The sequence below is a fragment of the Carlito syrichta genome, unplaced genomic scaffold (assembly GCF_000164805.1).
Source record: "Carlito syrichta isolate Samal-C Ts95f unplaced genomic scaffold, Tarsius_syrichta-2.0.1 Scaffold269186, whole genome shotgun sequence".
Taxonomy (NCBI): Eukaryota; Metazoa; Chordata; class Mammalia; order Primates; family Tarsiidae; genus Carlito; species Carlito syrichta.
Window position 1 is genome coordinate 158,838 of NW_007213282.1, and position 21,954 is coordinate 180,791.

A 21,954-nucleotide genomic window follows, 5' to 3' on the forward strand; every position below is an offset into this window, starting at 1 on the left:
TATTTTTATGGCTTTTGATATAGATTGCCAAATGCTTTCTCAAAAGCTGGATCAATTTTTATTATTTACAATAATTCTCATTTTACTTAAACTCCTTTCAAATTTATTTTTACAAAATAAATGATTTTCCTACATAATAGGAAAAAACATTGTTATTTATTTTTATTTCTTAATGAGAACAAACTTGTATATGAAAATGTTCTTTTAAAATTTAAAAATAAATTTTATAAGATTAAACTATTAGTTATTTTGTCTAAATGTGAAAAACACTTAAAATTATCTAATATCTTAGTGACCTCTGTACAACTTAATATTTTAGTGGACATTTGCCCATGTATAAAAGAGAGAAATAATTTGTTTGTATATCAAGAATAACACAATGATTTGACAGCAACAGTTGCATAAAACAAAAAATTGCTAATTGAATCTGAACCATTAACATCAGAACTAGCTGATACATGACATTTAGGTTATGATTCATTATGTTTTCTAAGAACTGAGGAATCAATGCATTGAATATTTAAAGACCATCATTTTCAGTGTAAGAATTGTAGAAATACTTTGAAATGAACAATTTTGCTTGAAAGTAACTCATCTGTGAATACAAAAAAATAAATCTCTATGCAGAAATCCCAATACCTCATACTGATACCTAACATTTGCATTATCTATTTGCTTTTTTCCCTTTAGGACATCCAGGCTGAAATTGATGCCCACAATGACATCTTTAAAAGCATTGATGGAAACAGGCAGAAGATGGTAAAAGCTTTGGGAAATTCTGAAGAGGCTACTATGCTTCAACATCGACTAGATGATATGAACCAAAGATGGAACGACTTAAAGGCAAAATCTGCTAGCATCAGGTCAGAATAGTCAATATCAAAATAAAAATAACAGGGCACAGGTAGTTTTTTGTGATTTTTGTATATTAGAAAAATAAATGGCAGCCTTTCTTTCTGAGGAATAGTTTAAGATATAAATGCAAAGACTAGTTTATTGAGTTATAGTTTTAGCTTCATTTATGTCCAGTGCTCTCTGCCAACCATTCTAGACTACTTGTAAATGTTCATATTATATTTTAAACCTAATAATACTAATAACACTAATATTACTAACACCTGCTAATTATTCAGTGTTTACTTTGACCAAGTACTGTTAGGCTCTTTACAAATGTTACTTTATTTTGTACTCAAAAAATCATAAGGTGGATAGCAAAATTCTTCCTTAGGTAAGGAAACAAAAGATTAATGAATATAAGGAACTTGCCAAATTTTTGAGCTAAAAAGTGACAAACCAGTTTTTGAATCTAGATCTTTTTGGCTCTTGGCAATGAACATGTTTTGCTTCATCATGGTGTTGTACGTCCAATGTGAAAATGTATTTATAGAGATTAAATGTCTCTTATGGACGCTAAAATGGAAACCTGATGATTCATGTCTGAATTTGGAGAGAGTAAAATTAAGTAATGATGAGCCTTGGAACAGAATTCTGACTAGGAAAAGACCTTGAAAAATTACCCAAGGTGACAGAATGATTGGTGTTAATGGGGGGGGGGGTTCAAGAATATGTTATGATCATATTTAATAGGTAGTGGATAGTTTAGGGGATACTGGGTACAGGTTTAGGAAATACTGACTGAAAAGCACATTATTGAGCAGAAATCCTAAAGAGGAATGTTGGTAGGAAGTCCTAGATCAGTTATTTTTTTTTTTTAACCCCTGTGTATCATGTATATACAATTTTTAAATCAAATGGTCTTGGACTTGACTTTTTGACTTTGGTATTTACTCTCTGATCCTGGCAAATTACCTAGTCCTTCTGAGCCTTAGTTTTCTTATTTACAAAATCAGAATATAAATATTTAATCCTCATGATTGATGAAGAGTGAATGGGATGATTTGACAGCCTCTTAATCTATGTAAAGCCTCCCTAATAAAGCATCTAGTTTTTTGTTTTTGTTTTTTTATACTTAAAGAGGCTCAGTGGATCTACTTCAAATGGTTCTAGGATTTCATAGATCAACTTCATGGAGAGCAGAAATCTAAAGTGATTATTTATTGTGAATGAATGTTTTGAAACATTTTTCTTTCTGATAAGAATGTTCTAAAAGGTGTTTATTCTCCTGGGGCTCATAGAGGGGGATTTGCAGTTCTTCATATGTGTAATGAAGCATGGTCATGGATGCCTCTGTGTAAGGATCCAGTTAAAAATGATGTCAGCACTAGCCAACTATTTTTTCCTAATAAGAGAGGAAAGTTAGGGAGTTTTATGCTGTGAAAGAATATACTTAACACTTGTTTAAGACTTGAACTTGTAATTGATTATATCTCATCATGTTACAACTTTCTTTTTCTCACAAATACAAACAAACAAAAAATACTGAAAATGTTAACCCAGTGGAAAACATTCACTGAGAATCTGGCAAAGCCAACATCTGTGGTAAAGACCCAAACACCCCAGGACTGGCCCTTATGAGGATTGTGCACATGATACTGGAATTTTCAGATTTTAGAGGATCAGTTCTTTAGGAAGGAGAATTTAATGAAGGCCTATATCATAAAGGGATCATTCCAAGTGGAAAGTTACAGACAAAAAAATGTGGGGGTTTTTTTGGGGGGGGAGTTATTGCCTAAACCTATCAAGTCATATATATTTTTAACCTGAAAAGAAACAGTTTATGAGCTACAGTTGGAATATTATCTAATAAGTAGATAAGTGTTATTTTTGGAAGATGGGAGAGTATGCTTGTGCCAGTGGACTTCTGTGATAATGTAATAATGAATTAATGTGATAATGAAGTAAAATTTTTAGCCTGATTACTCATGTCAGGAGATCCAAGCACTTATTTAAGCACTTAATAATAACTTACTCCTATGTAAGCCTCTGCCTTTAGGGGTTCACAGATCTATTCAGGTTAGAATAAGGGTCAAATGAGGGAGCGGTTAACTCTAATTTCAGGTGATCATGAAAGGCTTCATAAAAGAGATGACACCTAAGCTGAGCCTTGAAAGATGTCTAGTTAATCCCTGGATGGACTAGGTGAGGACTGGGAAGGACATCTAAGCTGAAACCTTGAAATAACAGTGTTTTGAAAATTAATAAGTTCAGCTTGGTGGAGAAGATAATTTGCTGATGATGTAGTAGGGGAAAGACTATGGCTAGAGAAAATGTGGAGAGACAAGGAAGAGACAAGTCATGGCACAGTGTGTGTATCAGGCTTGCTTCCATTGTTGATTTTGGGCTACGTGATTAGATTTGAGCTTGGAAGTATCTCTCTCACACAACTGTGAGGAGGATACATTGAATGAGCCCATTTCTGAAGTCGGGGTGACCTGTTAAGATGGCCTTTGGCGTCTAGGAAAGAGATGAGAGATTGAATAGATGCTTAGTTCACATTATTGAGGCACCGATGAGACATTCATGAGCAGATCACCAGTAGCCATTGGGGCAATATCTCCTCTTCAAATGAGAGAAGTAGGTGAAATAGGTAGATAGGATGGGGCTAGGGGTATTCAGTGGGGGTAGCAGGAAACCATTGAGAGTGCACTGTTGAAGAGGGTAAAACATTAGAAGAGGGCAGAACAAAGAAGCCTGAGAAATTTTTCATGTATAAGGAATGGGTCCAGGAAAGGAAAGTCGGCAGAGAACCTGAGGAGTGGCTGTCCTCCAAGTGGGAGAGAACCAGGAAAGAATGTTGTCGAGAACCAAGGGAAGAAGGGCATTGGTAATAGTGTCAGCTTCTGGAAGAAGTGGGGTAAGATCTGGCCTGCAAGGTCCAGGAGCATTGAGAAGGGCTTTGGTGACTTTTTGGCAAGGCTATTTTTTGGTTATGGTAGAAATCTGATTGCAGAGGACTGAAGAGACAGAAGTGAGGAAGTAGAAAGATAACTGCGTCTACCAGACTGGTTATTTCAAGGAAGTCAGCTGGGTAAAAAAGAGAAGAATGTGATTGCTGTAATTATATTATTTCACTTGACAGTATTGTAAGTTTATAACAGCTGGAAGGCTGTGTCCATATATATATTTACCTGTCTGCTTTCACGTAGATGGGGTATGTTTCACTCACATATCCATGTTAGTGAAATCCTAGCACTTTGGGAAGCCAAGGCAAGAGGATTGCTTGAGCCTGGGAGCTCAAGACCAGCCTAGGCAATATATAGAGACCTCATCTCTACAAAAAATTAGCCAAGAGAGATGGTGCATACCTTTAGTCCCAACTATTCAGGAGGCTGAGACAGAAGGATAGACTGAGCTCAGGAGGTTGAGGCTGTGGTGAGCTGCGATTGTGCCACTGCACTGTAGCCTGGGTAATGAGTGAGGCTTTGACTGAAAAAAAAAGTGAATGGTGAATAATCTGTTCATCCTTATCTTTAAAAAAATGGGAAAAACAAATTGCATTCACATATTTATTGTTACTTGGATATTTATAAAATATAAGATATTTTATTACCTCTCAGTAATGGACCTTCACCCAGGAAGCCAGCTCAGAAAGAAGTGATACAGGATAGTATTTTACAGAGTTATACTCTGGAGATAGACTGACTGTTTTTTGACACTGCCTTTGCCACTTGGGAATTATGCGACTCTGGGAAGGTTACTTAACTTGTATGTGCTTCAGTTTCCTCATATATAAGATAAGGATATTAATACTAGCTACCTTATTGGGTTGCCATGAACATTTCATTTAATTTGGCTTCTTTATAAAGTGCCTAAAACCATGGCATATGGTAAGTGTTCAGTCATTGTTGGTTCGTTAGCTCTTTGTTTGGTACTAGTTAATTTAAAAGACATAGAAATTCCTCTTACCCCATCTTTTTCTTAGTCACTAATGATGGAGATTTCTAGAAGGTCTCCAATGAATAGCATCCTCCTTTCCTAGCTGGATTCTGGAACAAGTACAAAACAGAAGTGTGCTCAAGGGACATCCATAATGTGACCAATAGGGAACTTAAAAGCCATGTTAATTACTGAAAGAGGCCAGGTTGGAGGAAGTAACTTTGAGTGGAGCTGAGTGAGGCTGTTAACCAAGTCCTAGAATGAGGCAGAATTACTAGCAGTCACTGGAAAGATGGATTCTCAAGTGAGAAATCCTCCACAGAAGAGTAGAAAACTCAGTATCTGCCTGTTGTCAAGAGATGAGAATGGACTGAGCTAAACACAGCTAGTTACTCTCCCTGAATATACAGATGGGCATCATCACTCTGTCACTACAGGGACTGAAGAAAGGGGTGGAGAAAAGGCCAGAGTGTGCTTAGTGGGAAAAGCCCTCCCCAGGAGTAGGGGGAGTGTTCTTACTAACAAATAGGTAGAGGTGGTCTCCCTCCCAGCACCTGACTCCTTCATTGCTTACTGAGAATGATACTTGTTGAGGATGTTGCTCATTTCTACTTCTCTGGTCTTTCCTCTAATTTCTCTAAAGCACGGTCTGTCCCTTATATTGCCTTCTATTGTAAGCAAATTCTCCTATGTCTTAAATATTTCTGTAAACTCTTCCACTGCTTTTATCTATAATTGAAAATTTCTTTTTCCCTTAATTGCCTGCATTACTTGAAGCACTCTTGAATAGAGGAAAATTTCCCCATTTTCCTCACCCAACAGCCAATGGGAATATTGTAAATTTTTAACAACTGCTATGGGAACCAAACAATCCAAATGTCAGTCATATACTTCCAGGATGGCACTGGAGAACATACTGATTGAAGCAGGAGTCCTGACTCACAGGGATGAGAAGGAAGATTGACAGCCTCATTGCAATTTTTAAGCATCGCTTCTCCGTCTCTCAACAATGTCTTCTTAGAAGTGAATACATCCTTTATAATACTCTTTCATCATCTTATTCCTGCTTTCTCCTGATCTGTAGGTCACTCATACATTTCTCATTGATTTGAGCATCCTACTAACCTTACCTTCTCCATTCTTTTCTCAGCTATTATTCTTAGTGCCAGTATCCATATTGATAATCTATATATTTTGAATTTCAAGTTTCTGTTTCCTTTATCTATAAAAGTTTTTATTCCTATTCTATTTCTACATATCCCATGGACCTGGTCATACTGAGACTAAGTTAACATTTCTTGTCTTCTTGGCATCCCTGAGATGATCAATCTTCAGGAGATCAAGGGCAGGCTATTCTCCAAAGTACACATTTTATTTGATTACATTTGACCTGGCCATGTGCGTCTGAATACGATTGTTTTTGCCCTATTAGTTAGTGAAGAACCCTCTGTTGTATCAAATCAAATCTGAAGTGTTTACAACATGATCAATAAGACAGCTCTCCTTCACATTAAAGTTATGGACCCTATCCAGAGGGCACCTACCTTCCTTTAGTTTATTTTATACTGGCCACATCTAACTGCTATTATGTAACTTTATGGTTTTATCCAGTTTATATCATTGATTTATAATATTCCAACTATGTTGTTTAAAAATGCACATCCTCTAGTATTTTTACCTGTGGAATTCTTCGCTTTCTTTTTACTTTTCCTTCTCCTGAATCTGCCCATCTTTCTTCTAATTAGTTATTTAAACTCTTCCTCTCTTCAGACTCCACTAACCCCTCCTACCCAGCTTGGAACCCATTGTAAGATATCTCAGAAATGTCAGGACCTTGAACTTCATTTCTCACTTTGAACTTCCTCTGTCTATTTTCCAATCTCGGACACTCCAATGACCACACCCTCTCTATTCTTTTCCCTTCATCCTGGATTCTGCCTAGTGTTGCACTAGAAAGTGAAAACATTTCTTCTACTGTAATCTGACATTTTCTATTTACAATTTGTATCGCGATTTTTGGAGTAATTTTCTCTTTATGTTTACCACCATGCTTATTTTAAAAGATCTTGATTCCTCTTTAGCCCTCTAAACCTTTCCTAAACCTCCCTCTCTGCAGGTAGGCTTGCTTCATTCTTTCTTAAAAAACGAGATAATCTGGCTGATGCCCCTTCTGCTACTTAGAATATATAATATTCATGGGCTCTGCATTTCACATTGTGATTTAATTGTGTTAAAGTTGGTATTAAGTTTTTACGGCACAAAGTTGTCATGGCAGGGAGCATTTGTTCTAATTTATCACAATTTTTAGGAAAGAGAATGCTACAAAGATCATCATGACAGCTAATAGTTATTGAATGTTTATATGCTATACCCGCCCTAAATACTTAGTAGGCATTACCTCCTTTGACCACAGTGTGGCCGTTAGATCAATGTAATGGTAAGAGGTTCAGTAATATAATTTGAATAAACTTTCTAAATACTAAAATGCAACATGCTAAATATTTTTTTAGCAATTATAAAACAATACAATTGTAAATTTCACTTAGTTCAGAATAAGAGAAGACAACTAATATTTGAAACTTGAGCTAGAAGATAGACTCTTAGGAACTTTGATGATTTTTTTATTCACTGGAAAAGTGTAATTTGAAATACACTAATAAGTTCTGTACTGTGAATGACGTGGTTTAAATTTTTATGTTAAACTTATTTAAGATTATGTTAATTGAATATTCACTTATCAGCTTAATGATGTTTAATATAGATCCCTATTAACATATGATTTCAAAGGCCAGTGAAATTGTCAAATATAATGAAAACAGAGTTCAAAGATAAAATTCTATCTTCCGTTTCTTTTATGAGTCTCTTAAAAACTCAGGGTACCTTTTTAATAGCCCTTAGAGAAGATTAACCTTTAACATCATCATTTACATGTAATGTTGTCACATTTTACAATGTCATTTACATCACTTTTAGCCTTAGATAGTTGGTTTTGCTAACCATATTGTAAAACTACTAACATTTCTTATTCCCAAATCTAATAGAGGAAGGTTCAACTGCTTTTCTTCTGTTTCCCTGGTGTAGCACTTTTTGACAGAACTTTCTACAATGATAGAAATAATCTATGTCTGCGCTGGTCCGTACAGTAACCACTAACCATATGTGGTTTATTGAGCATTTGAAACATGGCCAGTATAACCAATGAACTAAATTTTAAATTTTATTAATTTTAATTATCCTAAGTTTAAATGGAAGTAACACATATTGCTTGTGACTACTGTATTGGAAGCACAGCCTTGTGTTTTTTCAGCACAGTCAGATGGAATTCTGAGAACCTGCTTCTTTTCTCCTAGCAGTTCTTAATTCCCTTCCTGGGAGCAGGAATAATCTTCTTTAAATGTTACTCTTGTTATTCTTGTACTAATTAAGGTATTTCTTTCATTATAGCCCAATGTATAATTGTTGAGTTTTACCATAAACCAAAAAGAAATTATATTTGTAGTTAGCCAAATTGGACATTTAATTCTGTGTAGTCCTTACACAATAGGGAATGGCATATACTTTGCCCTCTCTTAATTTGGGTGATTATATTATATGGTAGACCGACATTCCAAATGTATCTTTACTTGTTTACGAACATCTGGGCATTTCTATCTGCTTTCTTAAGTGCTGCCTAAGATGAAAGCAGGGTAATAAGTAAAAAGAGCTTGGACATGGAGTCAGATTCCAAATTCTCGCCAAGGCTTCCTGAACAAGTTTCTTCCTTCTCTGAGCCCTCACAGAGCTGTTGTCAGGTTTCCTCTATCAATTCAACCCTAGAATTTATTTTATTTTTAAATTTTAATGGCTTTAGGGGGTACAAGTAACTCTTGGTTGCAGGGATGCATTGTATAGTGGTAAAGAATCAACCCTAGATCTGTTGACCATATGACTTTCTATTTTAGGAACAGTGTGGCACCTGATATCAGAGTGGGTGCTCCTTGGTGTTTGTTTGTATTGCCTAAAGGAAAAATTGTATTTTTATTTTAACAAATACCCCTTCTTACGCCTCACACTATTTTTTTTTTTTTTTAATCTAAACATTGGCAGAGGAATAATAACTTATTTGAAGATACAGTTTCTTTGGAAAGTAGAGGCCTTTGGTGATTTAAAATACATATTAGTTTTCAGTTTCCTTTTCTACTATACTGACATGATGAAGTACTATTTTAATAGATCTTTATCTTTTAACGGGTTTTTGCATCACATTTTAAAAGAATGATTGGTCACTTAAAAAGGTTTACAGAGTTGTAAAAACTGATTCAGTTTAAAAGGGGTAACTTGTGGAAAGTATATTCCATAGTAGACATCCTGGGTTGATAGTACAATCAAAGTGTTTCTTTGTATATATCAAGTACCAAAAGAATAAACTAAAGCAGTTAAGAAGTTAGAATAAGTCAATGATCTAAAAAATATGAGTGCTGATAGATAGATACGCTAGATTTTTTTAATGTTTTATGTGAAGATTCTGAAAACATTATCAACGACTGGTTATCAGTAGGCTTGGAGAAATTTAAGTTTTAAGATGTTCACAGGAAAACTGAGAAAGTATGACTAAACCAAATACAAATTTAAAGTTTTTTTCTTACAAAGCATTCGACCTGCTGCCCAAGAAAAGGCTTTCATCTTTCAAGATGAAAGAATTAAAACAAAATGAGAACACTGAAGGCTACTACAGAAGCATGCATTTATTTGGGCATATGGTAGTAATCCACTAAACACATAGTTATAATCTATTAGAGAATAACCAGGACAGATTTGCCAGGCAAAGATTCCGCCAGATAAGCATGCTTTTTACTATAGAAAAACAAAAGGCGTAGAGAAGTACATATGACAGTGTTTTCTTTTTTATTTCAAAACCACTTCTGCATCTTTTAAAAAAAAGTATTGCCTTCATCCCTATAAACAGTTCAGATGCTGAATGCCGTAAGTTTCAGTGATCAGTTTCATTATTCCCCGAGCCGCCAACAGAGTTAATTGCACTGAAAAGACATTTGTGTGCTCTTCAATATAATAAGTGTTTGCAACTGGATTTCAAAGGAGTATAACACGTGAGTTAGTTATTGATTAATGAGTTAAACCACAGACATTGAAGATGCAGAATCAGATCATCTGAAATAAGAGGATAGGGTATGGGCATTAGTGTTTTGCACATGGAGACACTCAGCACTTCCTGATTGACTGAGGACATCAGATTTCTAGCTGTATTTTGCAGTTAAAAATAGTGGAAGTTATTTGTACTTGTTACAAAGTGACTTAAAACTGTAGAGAGAGTTTTCAGTTTATATGATTGAACTTATTTGGTTCTGCTGTGTGACAAGTGAAATTATTGTTTATCAGAATAAAGGTAATTACATATTTGGCCTAAAATTAATCAATATGAACATAGAAAAATTGGAGCTCAAGCACAATCAAGACCTTATTAAAGCACAATTTTGCTTTAATAAAGCAAGGTCAAATAGCAGCTGTGGACTAAATAGAAATGATAGCATATGCAAGAAAATAAAATGATTTTTTTTTGAGATGGAGTCTCACTCTGTCGCCCAGACTGGAGTGCAGTGGCTGCTCCCGGCCACCTCAGCCTTGACCTAAAATAATTTTTTTTTTAGTTGGAGTCTCAGTCTGTCACCCAGGCTGGAGTGCAGTGGCACTATCATGGCTACTCCAGTGTCAAACTGCTGGGCTCTGGAGATCCTTCCACCTCAGCCTTCCAAGTAGCTGGAATTACAGGCATGTGCTACCCCATCTAGATAATTTTTGGTTTATTGTAGAGATGAGGTCTTGCCAAATTGCCTGGGCTGGTCTCGAAACTGCAGGCTCAGGCAATACACTCACTTCAGCCTCCCAAAGTGCTGGGATTACAGGCTGAGCCATTGAGTCTGCCTAAAATAAATTTTCTAATCATGATATTCTTAGATAATTATAAAATTCTTCAAATTTCTTTCTGTATTTACAATTTTTTGTTATTTTTTACCTAGATTTTTTGAATAGTACATAGAATTTTAGAGTTTGAATAGCTTGTTATATATTGGTCAGCTGGCAATGGAACTGTAAATAGGTTGTAGGGTGTTGGCCCTTTGTTTGTGACTGTATATACTGGTTCATGGTATTTTAAAGGAGATGGAGAGCATCAATTTTTTTTTAAGCCAAGCATATTGGTTGATAGACTATATTTATTATTTTATGAATGAGAGATGAACAAGATGAACTAGAGATTAGAGTTTTATAGTTGTTTTTGTGAAAACATTATGAGTTTTTTAGCAAATCCTTATGGTATTGTTGACTGTTGCTGGGAATACCACATAATATGATCAGTGAATGTCTATTTGTTAGAATTAACTATGGCAGAGCTATTAGTATTGAGACAGAGGCTCAAGTTGACCAGATGTCTAAAAAGGAAATAACTGAGCAGTCTGAGGGACAGTAGTGGCCATGCCTCATTGGTTGGTCTCATACCCCTCAGTAAAGGAATAGATTTATGGAGGTGAGGCCTTCATGCTAGTGTCAAGGTGAGAATTGTTTTATGAATGTTTATGAAGCATAGTCAAAAGGGTTTTCTTGTACCTGGGGTTGCCCCAATGAGTCATCTTTTCCCCTCATCAGTTATTACACCTTGGAAGTTGTTGTGTAACAAAGTGTATGTCTATCTCTATCAGCCATGCCCCTCTAAACATAAAAGATCACAGACAGTCTCAGTAGTTCTATTTCACCAGGGTAGGGCATAGGTCAACATTCACAGTCTGCCCACCAGGGTGATGTGGAATTGACTAAAGTCCAATTCCTTGAATTTCTGGTTTCTGAGTTGTTTTTGACTCATCCATAATTTCAAATCCAGCCCACCATGGGACTTGAGGCTAGATAAGCAGGTTTTCACCAGGTCCCTAACAAGAGAAAAAAAGGAATTTGTGCTTTGGTTTACACTTCTATTCTCAAGGGCTTTTGTTTTTATTTGAACATAACCACATTAAAATGTGTTTTCTAAACTTAGTCCCCGAGTTTGAAGTTCATAATCTAAGAATCAGAAGGGATACTAAATATAAATTATGATGGAAAAAAAGACCTCACCTTTAAATGAGAATATTATGTACTGCAGTCAGTGGTTTTTGCTCTGTTGTTTTCTATTCACAGTGCTCATTTGTCAATGACATCAGTCAACCTTAAGTCAAATAGTATCCTGTCCAAGTAATGCCTTATTGTTTACCAACTTTTTGAGATAAATATTGCTAATATTCTGCTTTCAATAATTTAGTTGATTACAAAAGAAAGTAAGACATTGGTACTTTCCTTTCCTAAAAAAATTAATCAGTTTTTTGGGAAAGGAAAATAATATGAGCCTGTTGGAAATCCTCAAATAATACAAAAATATATAAAAATGAGGTGTTTACTGGGTTTTCAGTGATTTTTTTTTCTCTCTCTCCGTGTATATAGATAAATGAAAACTGAATATATTTGGATGTGCATATACCATACACAAACTTCCAGAACTTGTTATGTAATTTTACATCCTATCATAGACATCCTTCTTCAAGCCTTTCTGATGTATAGGAGGTATACGTTTTAAATTTTGGTGGATATTACCAACATATCCTCTGAACATTATAGCATATTCAAAATAACTTTCTTCCAGGAAGTATTTTATTTTATAAAGAATCAGTCACTTTTTTGGAAGTGAACATTAGTTGATCATATAAGATTATGAGACTAAAGGAAGGTAGATAACTTTGTGAATGCAATGCAAACTTCTAAATGTGGTCAGCATTCTTTTTCCACAGGGCCCATTTGGAGGCCAGTGCTGAGAAGTGGAACAGGTTGTTGACATCTTTAGAAGAACTGATCAAATGGCTAAATATGAAAGATGAAGAGCTTAAGAAACAGATGCCTATTGGAGGAGATGTTCCAGCCTTACAGCTCCAGTATGACCATTGTAAAGTAAGTTAACAACCCGTAGTGGGTATCATTTTTTTTTTTTTTTTGCTTTAATTTTGGTGAAGTAAATACTTGGAATGAAATTCTAGATGAATTTCAAACTTGAACTGAGTATCACAGGTCCCCCCTCCCCTTCTAACTTTCAGTATTTAAGCCTTTTATTTAAATTGTGTGCATTGCTTCTATCTGTTTTAATTAAATTGTCTCTTCATATTTAACCAAAATTCTTTCAAGCATTATAGGTATCTAAAGCATAATATTGACAGGTATAGTGGCATGTATCTGTAGTCTCAGGTACTCCTGAGAGGAGACTGAGGTGAGAGGATTGCTTGAATCAGGAGTTTGAGGCTGCTGTGAGGATGATTGTGTCACTGCACTGCAGCCTAGATGACAGAGTAAGACACTCTCTCTAAAAAAAAAAAATAAAATAAAGCATATTTCTTTTAGCTTATTATGATATTTATCTAACTTTCTAGTGGATTTTAGAATATTAATATATTGGGAAATTTTGTATTGTTTAGATGAACATTAAAAAAATAAAAGGGTCTTGTGTTAGTAAAGAGATAGGATACATTTAAGTCGTAAAGCATATAAAGACTATAGTATTTAAGATCATTTTATGCTTCATTTTTCTGAACTTTGCCTTTTCTTTGACTTACATTTTTATTCTACTCAAATTTCCGTCTTTATGCAAATTTGCACTTTTACTCTGATTAGTAAATAGATATGCTGAAATGTTAACAACTGATGCATTAATTCTTAGATTTCTGTATTATTTAATTTTTTGCCATGTTCACTTTTCATTAATTTATTTAATATCCCTTCATGCCCATTTTCTCATATATTATATATCATCTTTTTATTGTTTATTTTACTCTTCACATGCAATACAAGTTCTCATTCTAAACCTTAAGATTTAATGTGATGCTAGAATTCGATTCTTATTTTTTAAATGACAACTACTAGCCCACACATCTTCTAAAGAAAGATGTCATCTATGTAATAAGTTGCTTTAATTCAAAATGATAAGACCTTGATATTTATTTTATTTTAAACCCTTGTGACTTGGTTCTTCAAATTACCATTTTGGTATATTTTCTCTTCATACTTGAAGAGAGAATATGATACAGAAATAACTCTAAGATAAGAAAAAGGAAAATACTGTTGGTATGCAATGTCCAAAGTAGTAATAATAGAATCTAAGTTACCGAATTAAGGAAGTCACGTTTTTCTCCTTACTTTTTTCAACTTTTCATTCTATTTAATTATTCATACATCATTCCCTTTTTGTGGGTTAAAGTATTAGTGACAAAAAAATAGAATAATACAAAGCTCTTCTAATAGAAGTGTTCTGAGTCGGGCTCAGTGGCTCAGCCTGTCATCTCGTGCCTTGGGAGGCTGAGGTGAGCGGATTGTCTTAGCCTGCGGGTTTGAGACAGAAACGATGTTGGTAATAATACTGGTTTATTTATTCATCAAGTATTTATTGAGAGCCTAATATGAATCAGCACTATTCTGATCACTGGAGCATGAGTCATAAACTAAACCAAATTCTTACTGAGTAGTAAGAGACAGACTCTTACTGAGTAGTAAGAGACAGACACTAGACAAATAGGTAATAAGTATATAATATGCCTTATGGTTTTTCAGTGCCATGAGAAAATAAAGCAAGGTCAAAGAGAAAAAGTGGGATGGGAAGGTATAGGCAGGGGTGGTATTTTATATGGAAAAGCTCGGGAAAATGTCACAAATGGGGTGATTTTTGAAGACAGCCCTGATGTGAATGAAGTAGTGAGTACTTAGTAACCCTTCTTGGAATAGAAACTCTAGGGGAAGGACAGAAAACACAAAGGCCACAGAGGACTGCATTGTTTGGGGCATATTTGAGGACTAGCTGGGAGACCAGTATGTTTTAAGCAGTTTAGCCAAATAGAGAGCAAAGTAGGAGAGGAAGTTGGGGTGGCAGGTGGGAGGAAGAGGTTCAGATCATGTATATTAGGCATGTCGAATCTGCAGCACACAGGCTTCATGTGGCCTAGGACCACTAGTAATGTGGCCCCATAAAACCTTTTAACATCATGTGTGTTTTAGTGTCTTCTTCATGTCTCCATGTGTAGTCCCTTTTCTGGGGTTCACAATCACACCTTATTCATGCATTGCTTTTTGGCAGCACATACATTTGTGAGCAGCTGTTTTCGATTATGAAGTACGTGAAGGACAAAATTTGAACAAACATTTCTGATGAGCACCTCAAGAACTCACTAAGAATTGCGACCACTTCCATTCAACCAGACACTGATAGATTAGTTTTACAAAAACAAAGTCAAATTTCCCACTAGTTTTATATTGTTCTCATTTTTCTAAACTTTATAATAAAATATAAAAAAACAAAAAAAGTCTTTCCATATATATACTAACTATATTATAATAGTTTATATGCAGCCCAAGATAATTCCTTTTTACTCCATGCGGCCCAGGGAAGCCAAAAGGTGGGACACACCTGATGTAGATCCTTGAAAGTTCTTTCTGAGGACTTTGGTTTTTACTCAGTGAAATGGGGAAAACCACAGAAGATTTGAATATCCATAGTGCTGTGAGCTGACATATAACAATTACAGCTTACATTATGGGGAGTCAAATATAGAGGAGTTTGGAAATGTGTTTCAGGAATCCAAGTAAGAGGTGGTGGTGACTTGCATAAGAGTATAGCAGTAAAGATACTGAGGAGTAACTGGTTTCTGAATGCATTTGGAAACAATCAACAGGATTTGCTGATGGATTAGATATGTGGAATATGAGCGGAAGCATCAAAGATGCCAGGAGTCAAAGGTTTTTGAACAATGAAAGTGGAAAATGGAAGTATAATTTAGAGAGTTAGGGAAAACTGATGGAAGAACAGTCTGGGGAAAAATTAAAGGGTTTGGTTTTTGACATGTTAAGGTTAAAGATGTTTATTAGGCTGTTAGATATACAACTCCGAAGTTAGGAGAAAGGTCAGGACTAGAGATCAAATTTGCCAGTCTGTATACCAGCTATGGGGTTAGATGAGACCACCTAGGGAAAAAATAATTCTAAGAAATGAGCCCTAAGGAGTTCCAATTTTAGAGGTTGTGAAGATGAGGAAACTGAGAAGGCAGAGCCAGAAGGATGAAGAATCAAGATAGAACGGAGTCCAGAATACAAAAGGAGGAAAATATTTTACTAAGAAGGGCTTGGTCACAAGGATCGAATAGTGCAGAGAGGTTGAATAAGATAAAGACAAAAAATTAGTCAAATTAACCATCTAGAGACTGTCTGGCTGACCTCAGACAAAAGTCCTTTCAATGACATGATGTGGGTGGAAGCATTATTAGAGTAGACTCACAAGAGAATATGAGCAGAAGAAATATAGAAAACCACGTCAAGAATTTTTACAACAAAAGTAACAGAGAAGGGAGGCAGTAGCTATAGAAAGATTGTGGCATCAAGTAATGGTTTTATAAAGATAGCAAATAATTCAGCATGTTCTTTGCTGATAGAAATGATTCTGTGAAAGGAAAAGTCAATGATACAGGAGAGAGAGGGTGTTGTGTAGAAACAGTGACAGGGTGGGAACCAGTACACAAGTGGAGTGTGATTGGATGTGGAATATATGGGTCCAGATGAAACCAGGTTGGTTGTGTGTGGAAACATGTAGCTATTCTCTTTTATTACCTATGTTTTCTCAATAAAAGGAAACAAAATCATGAACTGAATATGAGTAAGAGAAGAAGGAAGATGTGGAGAGGACAGAAGAGATAGAAAATGTAGTCTAAGTTAATAAACCAGGAATTTACAACAAAACTACAGGGCAACATTAAGGGCACACTTGAGGTCAATGATCATGAATTTAAAGTAAGAACAGCCAATGTGAATGTTTTTCTTCCTCCTTGTTTACTTGTTTTAGTGAAGGTGAGAAGTTAATCATAGAGTTGAATTTAGCCAAGCGAATATGATGGAGGAAGAGAGAGGCAAGGGAGAGAAATAATTATACAAGGGAGTTGCAGTAATGATCGAGCATGAAATTGACACTGGGTAAGGGGAGGTGTGATATTGTGAAAGGTGTTAGAAGTCAATGAATCAGGCCAGGCTCGGTGGCTCAGCCTGTAATCCCGTGCTTTGGGAGCCGAGGTGAGTGGATTGTCTGAGCCCACGGGTTCAAGACCCGCCTGGGCAACTTTGCGAGACCTCATCTTTACAATAAATCAAAAATTAGCCAGGTGTGGTAGCGCGCGCCTGTAGTTCCAGCTACTTGGAAGGCTGAGGCAGAAGGATCGTCGGAGCCCAGCAAGTCGAGGCTGCGGTGGCTGGGAGTGTGCCACTGCACTCCAGTCTGGGCGACAGAGTGAGACTCCAACTCAAAAAAAAAAGTCAATGAATCAGACACCCCAATGGGACTAAATAATTGTTCATATTAGGAACCAGGAGAGCATGACCTATAAAGAAAGCAGGTGATGGTTAAAGAAGATATGCTAGAAATGGAGTTCATGGCAAGGTGTGTTTATTGTTAATGACAATATCAATCGTCTTTTTGTGAAAATGAGCTGTACAAGTAGCATGGAGAACAAGTATTTAGAGGAGAGCAGGGTTGTGGAAAGACTATTTCTTTGGATAACATAATCACCATGAACAGGAGGAGGGAGAGCTGGATGTCAAAATGATGACTATGAGAAGGATGGGTAATGGTGGTACAATTTGGGATTCCAACATAAAAAATGATGCTTTCTTGCTCCTTTTATCCTTTGACTCTTAAACATACGAAAAATACCATTGGTTCAGGGTAAGAGAGCAGAATAGTATAAGTTGAATGTTTGGCTCTGCTTTCTACATTTTTTGTTGCTTGGTTCTGGACTTTTCACAGCTTACAGTTATTATGATTATTTTTATCACAGGCTACTATTGAGGAATGTTCATTATCAGGTCTTACCAGGAATTTCCATTTAACTATGTACTTCTTTAACTTTGTGAGTTGTATATTAGATGGCTTATATGAATAACACTGAGTTTCTGAGTATGGAGCTGGGTTGTTTCTCATTTCATTGTTATAGCTTCACTAGGAATAATGCTTTGAACAAGTTCCTGTTTATTCTAGATTCTAGAATACGATACTCTATTGTGGTTGGTCATAATTTTCCTGTCAGTTTATCAAGATCCAAAACTATGGGCTTTTGAAACATTATATATTATAAATGTTTTAACAGAAACTTCATACTTAATTCTGAGAACTAAGCAGGCTAAGATGCTAGCAGAAATAAATTACGGAATCAATTGTAGAATAGTTTTTAGGGATGTGTTTGGATCACTAGGGTTTCTATAACAAAGTATAATAAACTGGGTGGCTTAAACAACAGAAATGTATTTTCTGACAATTCTGGAGGCTAGAAGTCCAAGCTCAAAGGTATTGGGAGGGTTGCTTTCTTCTGTGTCCTTTCTCCTTGGCTTGTAGATGGCTGTCTTTTCCCTGTGACTTCACATGGTCTTAACTTCTGTGCCCACCTGAGTCCAAATTTCCTCATCTTATAAAGACACCAGTGATACTGAATTAGGGCCTGCCCTCGTGATCCCATTTTAACTTAATTACCTCTTTAAAGGCCCTGTCTCCAAATATAGTCACATTCTGAGGTTCCAGGGAATGGGACCTTAACATATAAATTGAGGAGGTAGGACATTCTACCTATAACAGAATGAAATAGTACTTTAATAATTCTTATCATTTTTAAGTTCCTGTGACATATCTGGTACATTGGTAAGTGGTGCACTATTTTATTTCACCTTCAAAAAATTCTATTCTGCTGTCTGCATATTACATTTAAGGATTTTGTGCAGTGGCTCACACCTATAATCCCAGCACTTTGGGAGGGCAAGGTGAGAGGATTGCCTGAGTCCATGGATTTGAGACCAGCCTGGGAAAACTGGCGAGACCTCATCTCTACAATAAATCAAAAAAATATTAGCCAGGCATGGTAGCTCATGCCTGTACTTCCAGCTACTTGGAAGGCTGAGGCAGAAGGATCACCTGAGCAGGTGCTGTGGCGGCCAGGAGCATTCCACTGCACTCTAGCCTGGGTAACAATGTGAGACTCCAACTAAAAAAAACAAAAACAAAAACAAAAAAAGAGAGAGAGAATACCTTTCTCATCATTTGGCCGGGCATGGTGGCTCACACCTATAATCCCAGCACTTTGGGAGGTCGAGGTGAGAGGATTGCCTGAGTCCACAGGTTTGAGACCAGTCTGGGAAACTTGGCAAGACCCCATGTCTATAATAAATCAAAAAATAATCTGGGCGTGGTGGCACGTGCCTGTCATTCCAGCTTCTTGGAAAGCTGAGGGGGAAGGATCACCTGAGCCCAGCAGGTAGAGGCTGCAGTGGCCGCGAGCATGCCACTGCACTCCAGCCTGGGCAACAGAGTGACACTCTGACTCAAAAAAAGAGAAGGACTTGGCAAATTATAGACCTGAAGCAGTTTACCCAACTTTACTTAAGGGAGCAATTAGCAGTGTCAGGGTTTAAACTTAAATCTGTCTGACTCCAGATATATTAATCATGCATTCACACATGTTTACTGAACTAGTTTTATGTGCCATCACCATTCTAAGCACTGGGGATACAACTTCATGTTTTTGTTTTTATTTGTTTCTGTTCCTTCTTCTTTGCTCTATTGTCAATTACCTGGTTTAGTTTATGGAAAATTGTGAAGCCACCTTTCTCACCCTGTACCCTTATTTAGCTGCCTTCTGAAAATAGACATTGTATTGTTCTCTAGGACTAATATTTTAGTGCGCAGTGGTAACTTTCCACTAAATTAGCACTTAGTATGCATTAGTTGAATAAGTTGATTCCCAGGATTTATAGAAAAAAAATCTCTAGGTATCTATTTTTCTGTAGCATATGATACAGTGAAGAAAAGTATGTTTAGGGTTGGAGTAAGAATTCTGTGTAGGTCATTGCTGAAGCAGCAGGACTAGAGAATTTAGTGATTCTTTCCAGAGTTGCCATCACGTATGAGTAAGGATGTTAATTGGAATCACATCTGACTTTACCCCTGTGAATTATACAGGAAAGAAAAACTCAAGGGAAGAAATAAAAGTTTAAAACATGATCTTTCCATATTTTCTTTATAGGTTTTGACATTTGCTGTTGCTTTGTAAGTAAAGGCTTAAAAGTCCAGTGTTCATGAGTCAATTTTTAAAAATGGAAATCTATAGACAGGATAAATTAGAGAATTATGTTGAGGCCAAAGACTGTTAAAGAAACTTCCAGAAAGGGAATTCCTAGAGGCAAGGCTGGGGTTAAAATTATACTTGGACTATTCAATAATTACGGCTGATGATGTACAGTAAGAAAGGTAAATAATAACAGGTATCACATTTCTTTAAATATTAAATCTATGTGCTGTAGATAATCTTCTGTGAATTGTGTGTGACTGTGGGGTTTAGGGTGCGATAGAGAGGCATAAGGAGTGATAGTTGGCTCCTTCTGTGTGTGACAGTTTAGGTTGAATATGTGAGTGAGCTTTGTTCCTGAGGAAGGTACTGAGATGGAATGAGAAAACATTTATTTAAAGGCTGGCTCTTTCATTGAATACCTGGTTGACCTGACAAAGTTATCTGACTTATCCAAGCTTCAGTAAATGGAAATAAGTAGTGTCTTAGGCATTCTGGCCAATATAACAAAATACTATAAACTGAGTCGCATATAAACAACAGGACTTTATTGCTCAAAGTTCTGAAGACAAGGAAGTCCAAGATCAGGTTGCTGGTAGATTTGGTGTCTGGTAACCTGTTTTATAGACAATGTCTTCTCATTTTGTCTCACACGGCAGAAGGTACTCTTTTATAAGATATTAATTCTAATCAGGAGGACTCCTCACTTATGCCCTAATCATTACCCAAAGCTCCCCCTCCTAATGCCATCGCTTTGGGGGTTAGGATTTCAACATATGAATTTTGGGGAGGCGTGAACATTCAAACCATAGCAAGTAGTTACATTTGCCTATACAGAATTATTCTGAGAATCAAATGAAATAATATAAATGAAAGTAATTTAGGAACAATGACGTGCTGGAGGGCAGTATATAATTGTATTTGGTTATGTGTGTTGTCAAAAGTAACTTTCTTTCCCAACTGCCAAGAGTAATGTTTTAAAATCATATTACTATTGTATAAAAATTATTAATATTAATTTATACTAATATAAATCTATATTATTACAAATAAGGCTAATCATTATGCATCAGTAGATTTAATATTTAAAGAAATGTGATATTTTTACCTGTTATTATTTACCTTTCTCACTGAGCATCATCAGCTGTAATCACTGAATAGTCTAAGTCTAGTTTTGATCCTAACCTTGCCTCTAGGAATTCCCTTCCTGGAAGTTTATTTAATAGTCTTTGACCTCAACATAATTCTCTAATTTATCCTGAATCTCTTCTTAGCATCAGAATCTCTTATGGGTATATATGTGGTTGCTCTCTGTTTCAGGGAAGTTTTTTGTGTTTTTTTTTTTAATTTTTAAGTTCTCTGGAATGTTCTTTCTCTCTGCTGTCATATTCTACCCAGAAGAGAAAGTTTTATTCAGTGTATATGCATTTGTGACTTAGAGTGATCAATTATTTGAACTAAAAGGTACATAAGAAATAAGTTAGTTCAGTCTCCTTATGTGTAGTGGAGGAACATGAGTGGCACAGTATGGTTTAATGAAATCTGAGTTTCCATCCCTCCTTCCCTCTCTCACTTTCACTTACCTATTATGCCTGGCAATTTTTAAGGCACTAGAGAGATATTGGTAGAGAAAACAGACATAGCCCTGTCTACATGGAGTTTACATTCAAGGAGTACCTGTATTTTTCCTTAAACTTACGGCTCTGTGTTATGAGAAATCATTGCCTAAAAGGTTGTGTCTGAGCTAGGAATTCCGAGTTGCTTTCCCAAATCTCTGGTTGCCTTTGCCAAGTTATCCATTTCTTTTGCCCCAACTTTGTTCCCTTGGTGTCTTAGTCTATTTTCTGCTGCTATAACAAAATGCCAGAGACTGGGTAACTTATAAAGAACAGATTTATTTGGCTTACAGTCCTAGAGGCTGGGAAGTTCAAGCTGAGAGAAAGAGCACGCTGAATCTTAGCCACCAGACCACCAGGGACCTATGGAAAGTTCAAGTTGAGAGGTTGTCATCTGGTAAAAATTTGCCTGCTGT

At 36.1% G+C, this 21,954-nt stretch overlaps 1 protein-coding gene across 1 annotated transcript in view; it reads left to right on the plus strand.

Moving 5' to 3' along the window:
- LOC103254083 (utrophin-like) overlaps nt 1-21,954 on the plus strand; it is a gene marked incomplete at both ends in the record, with an annotated part of 282,458 nt that overhangs the window by 156,067 nt on the left and 104,437 nt on the right. Inside the window, 2 exon segments of the mRNA XM_008052243.1 lie at nt 691-863; nt 12,585-12,741. Coding sequence (XP_008050434.1) covers nt 691-863; nt 12,585-12,741 — 330 coding nt within the window.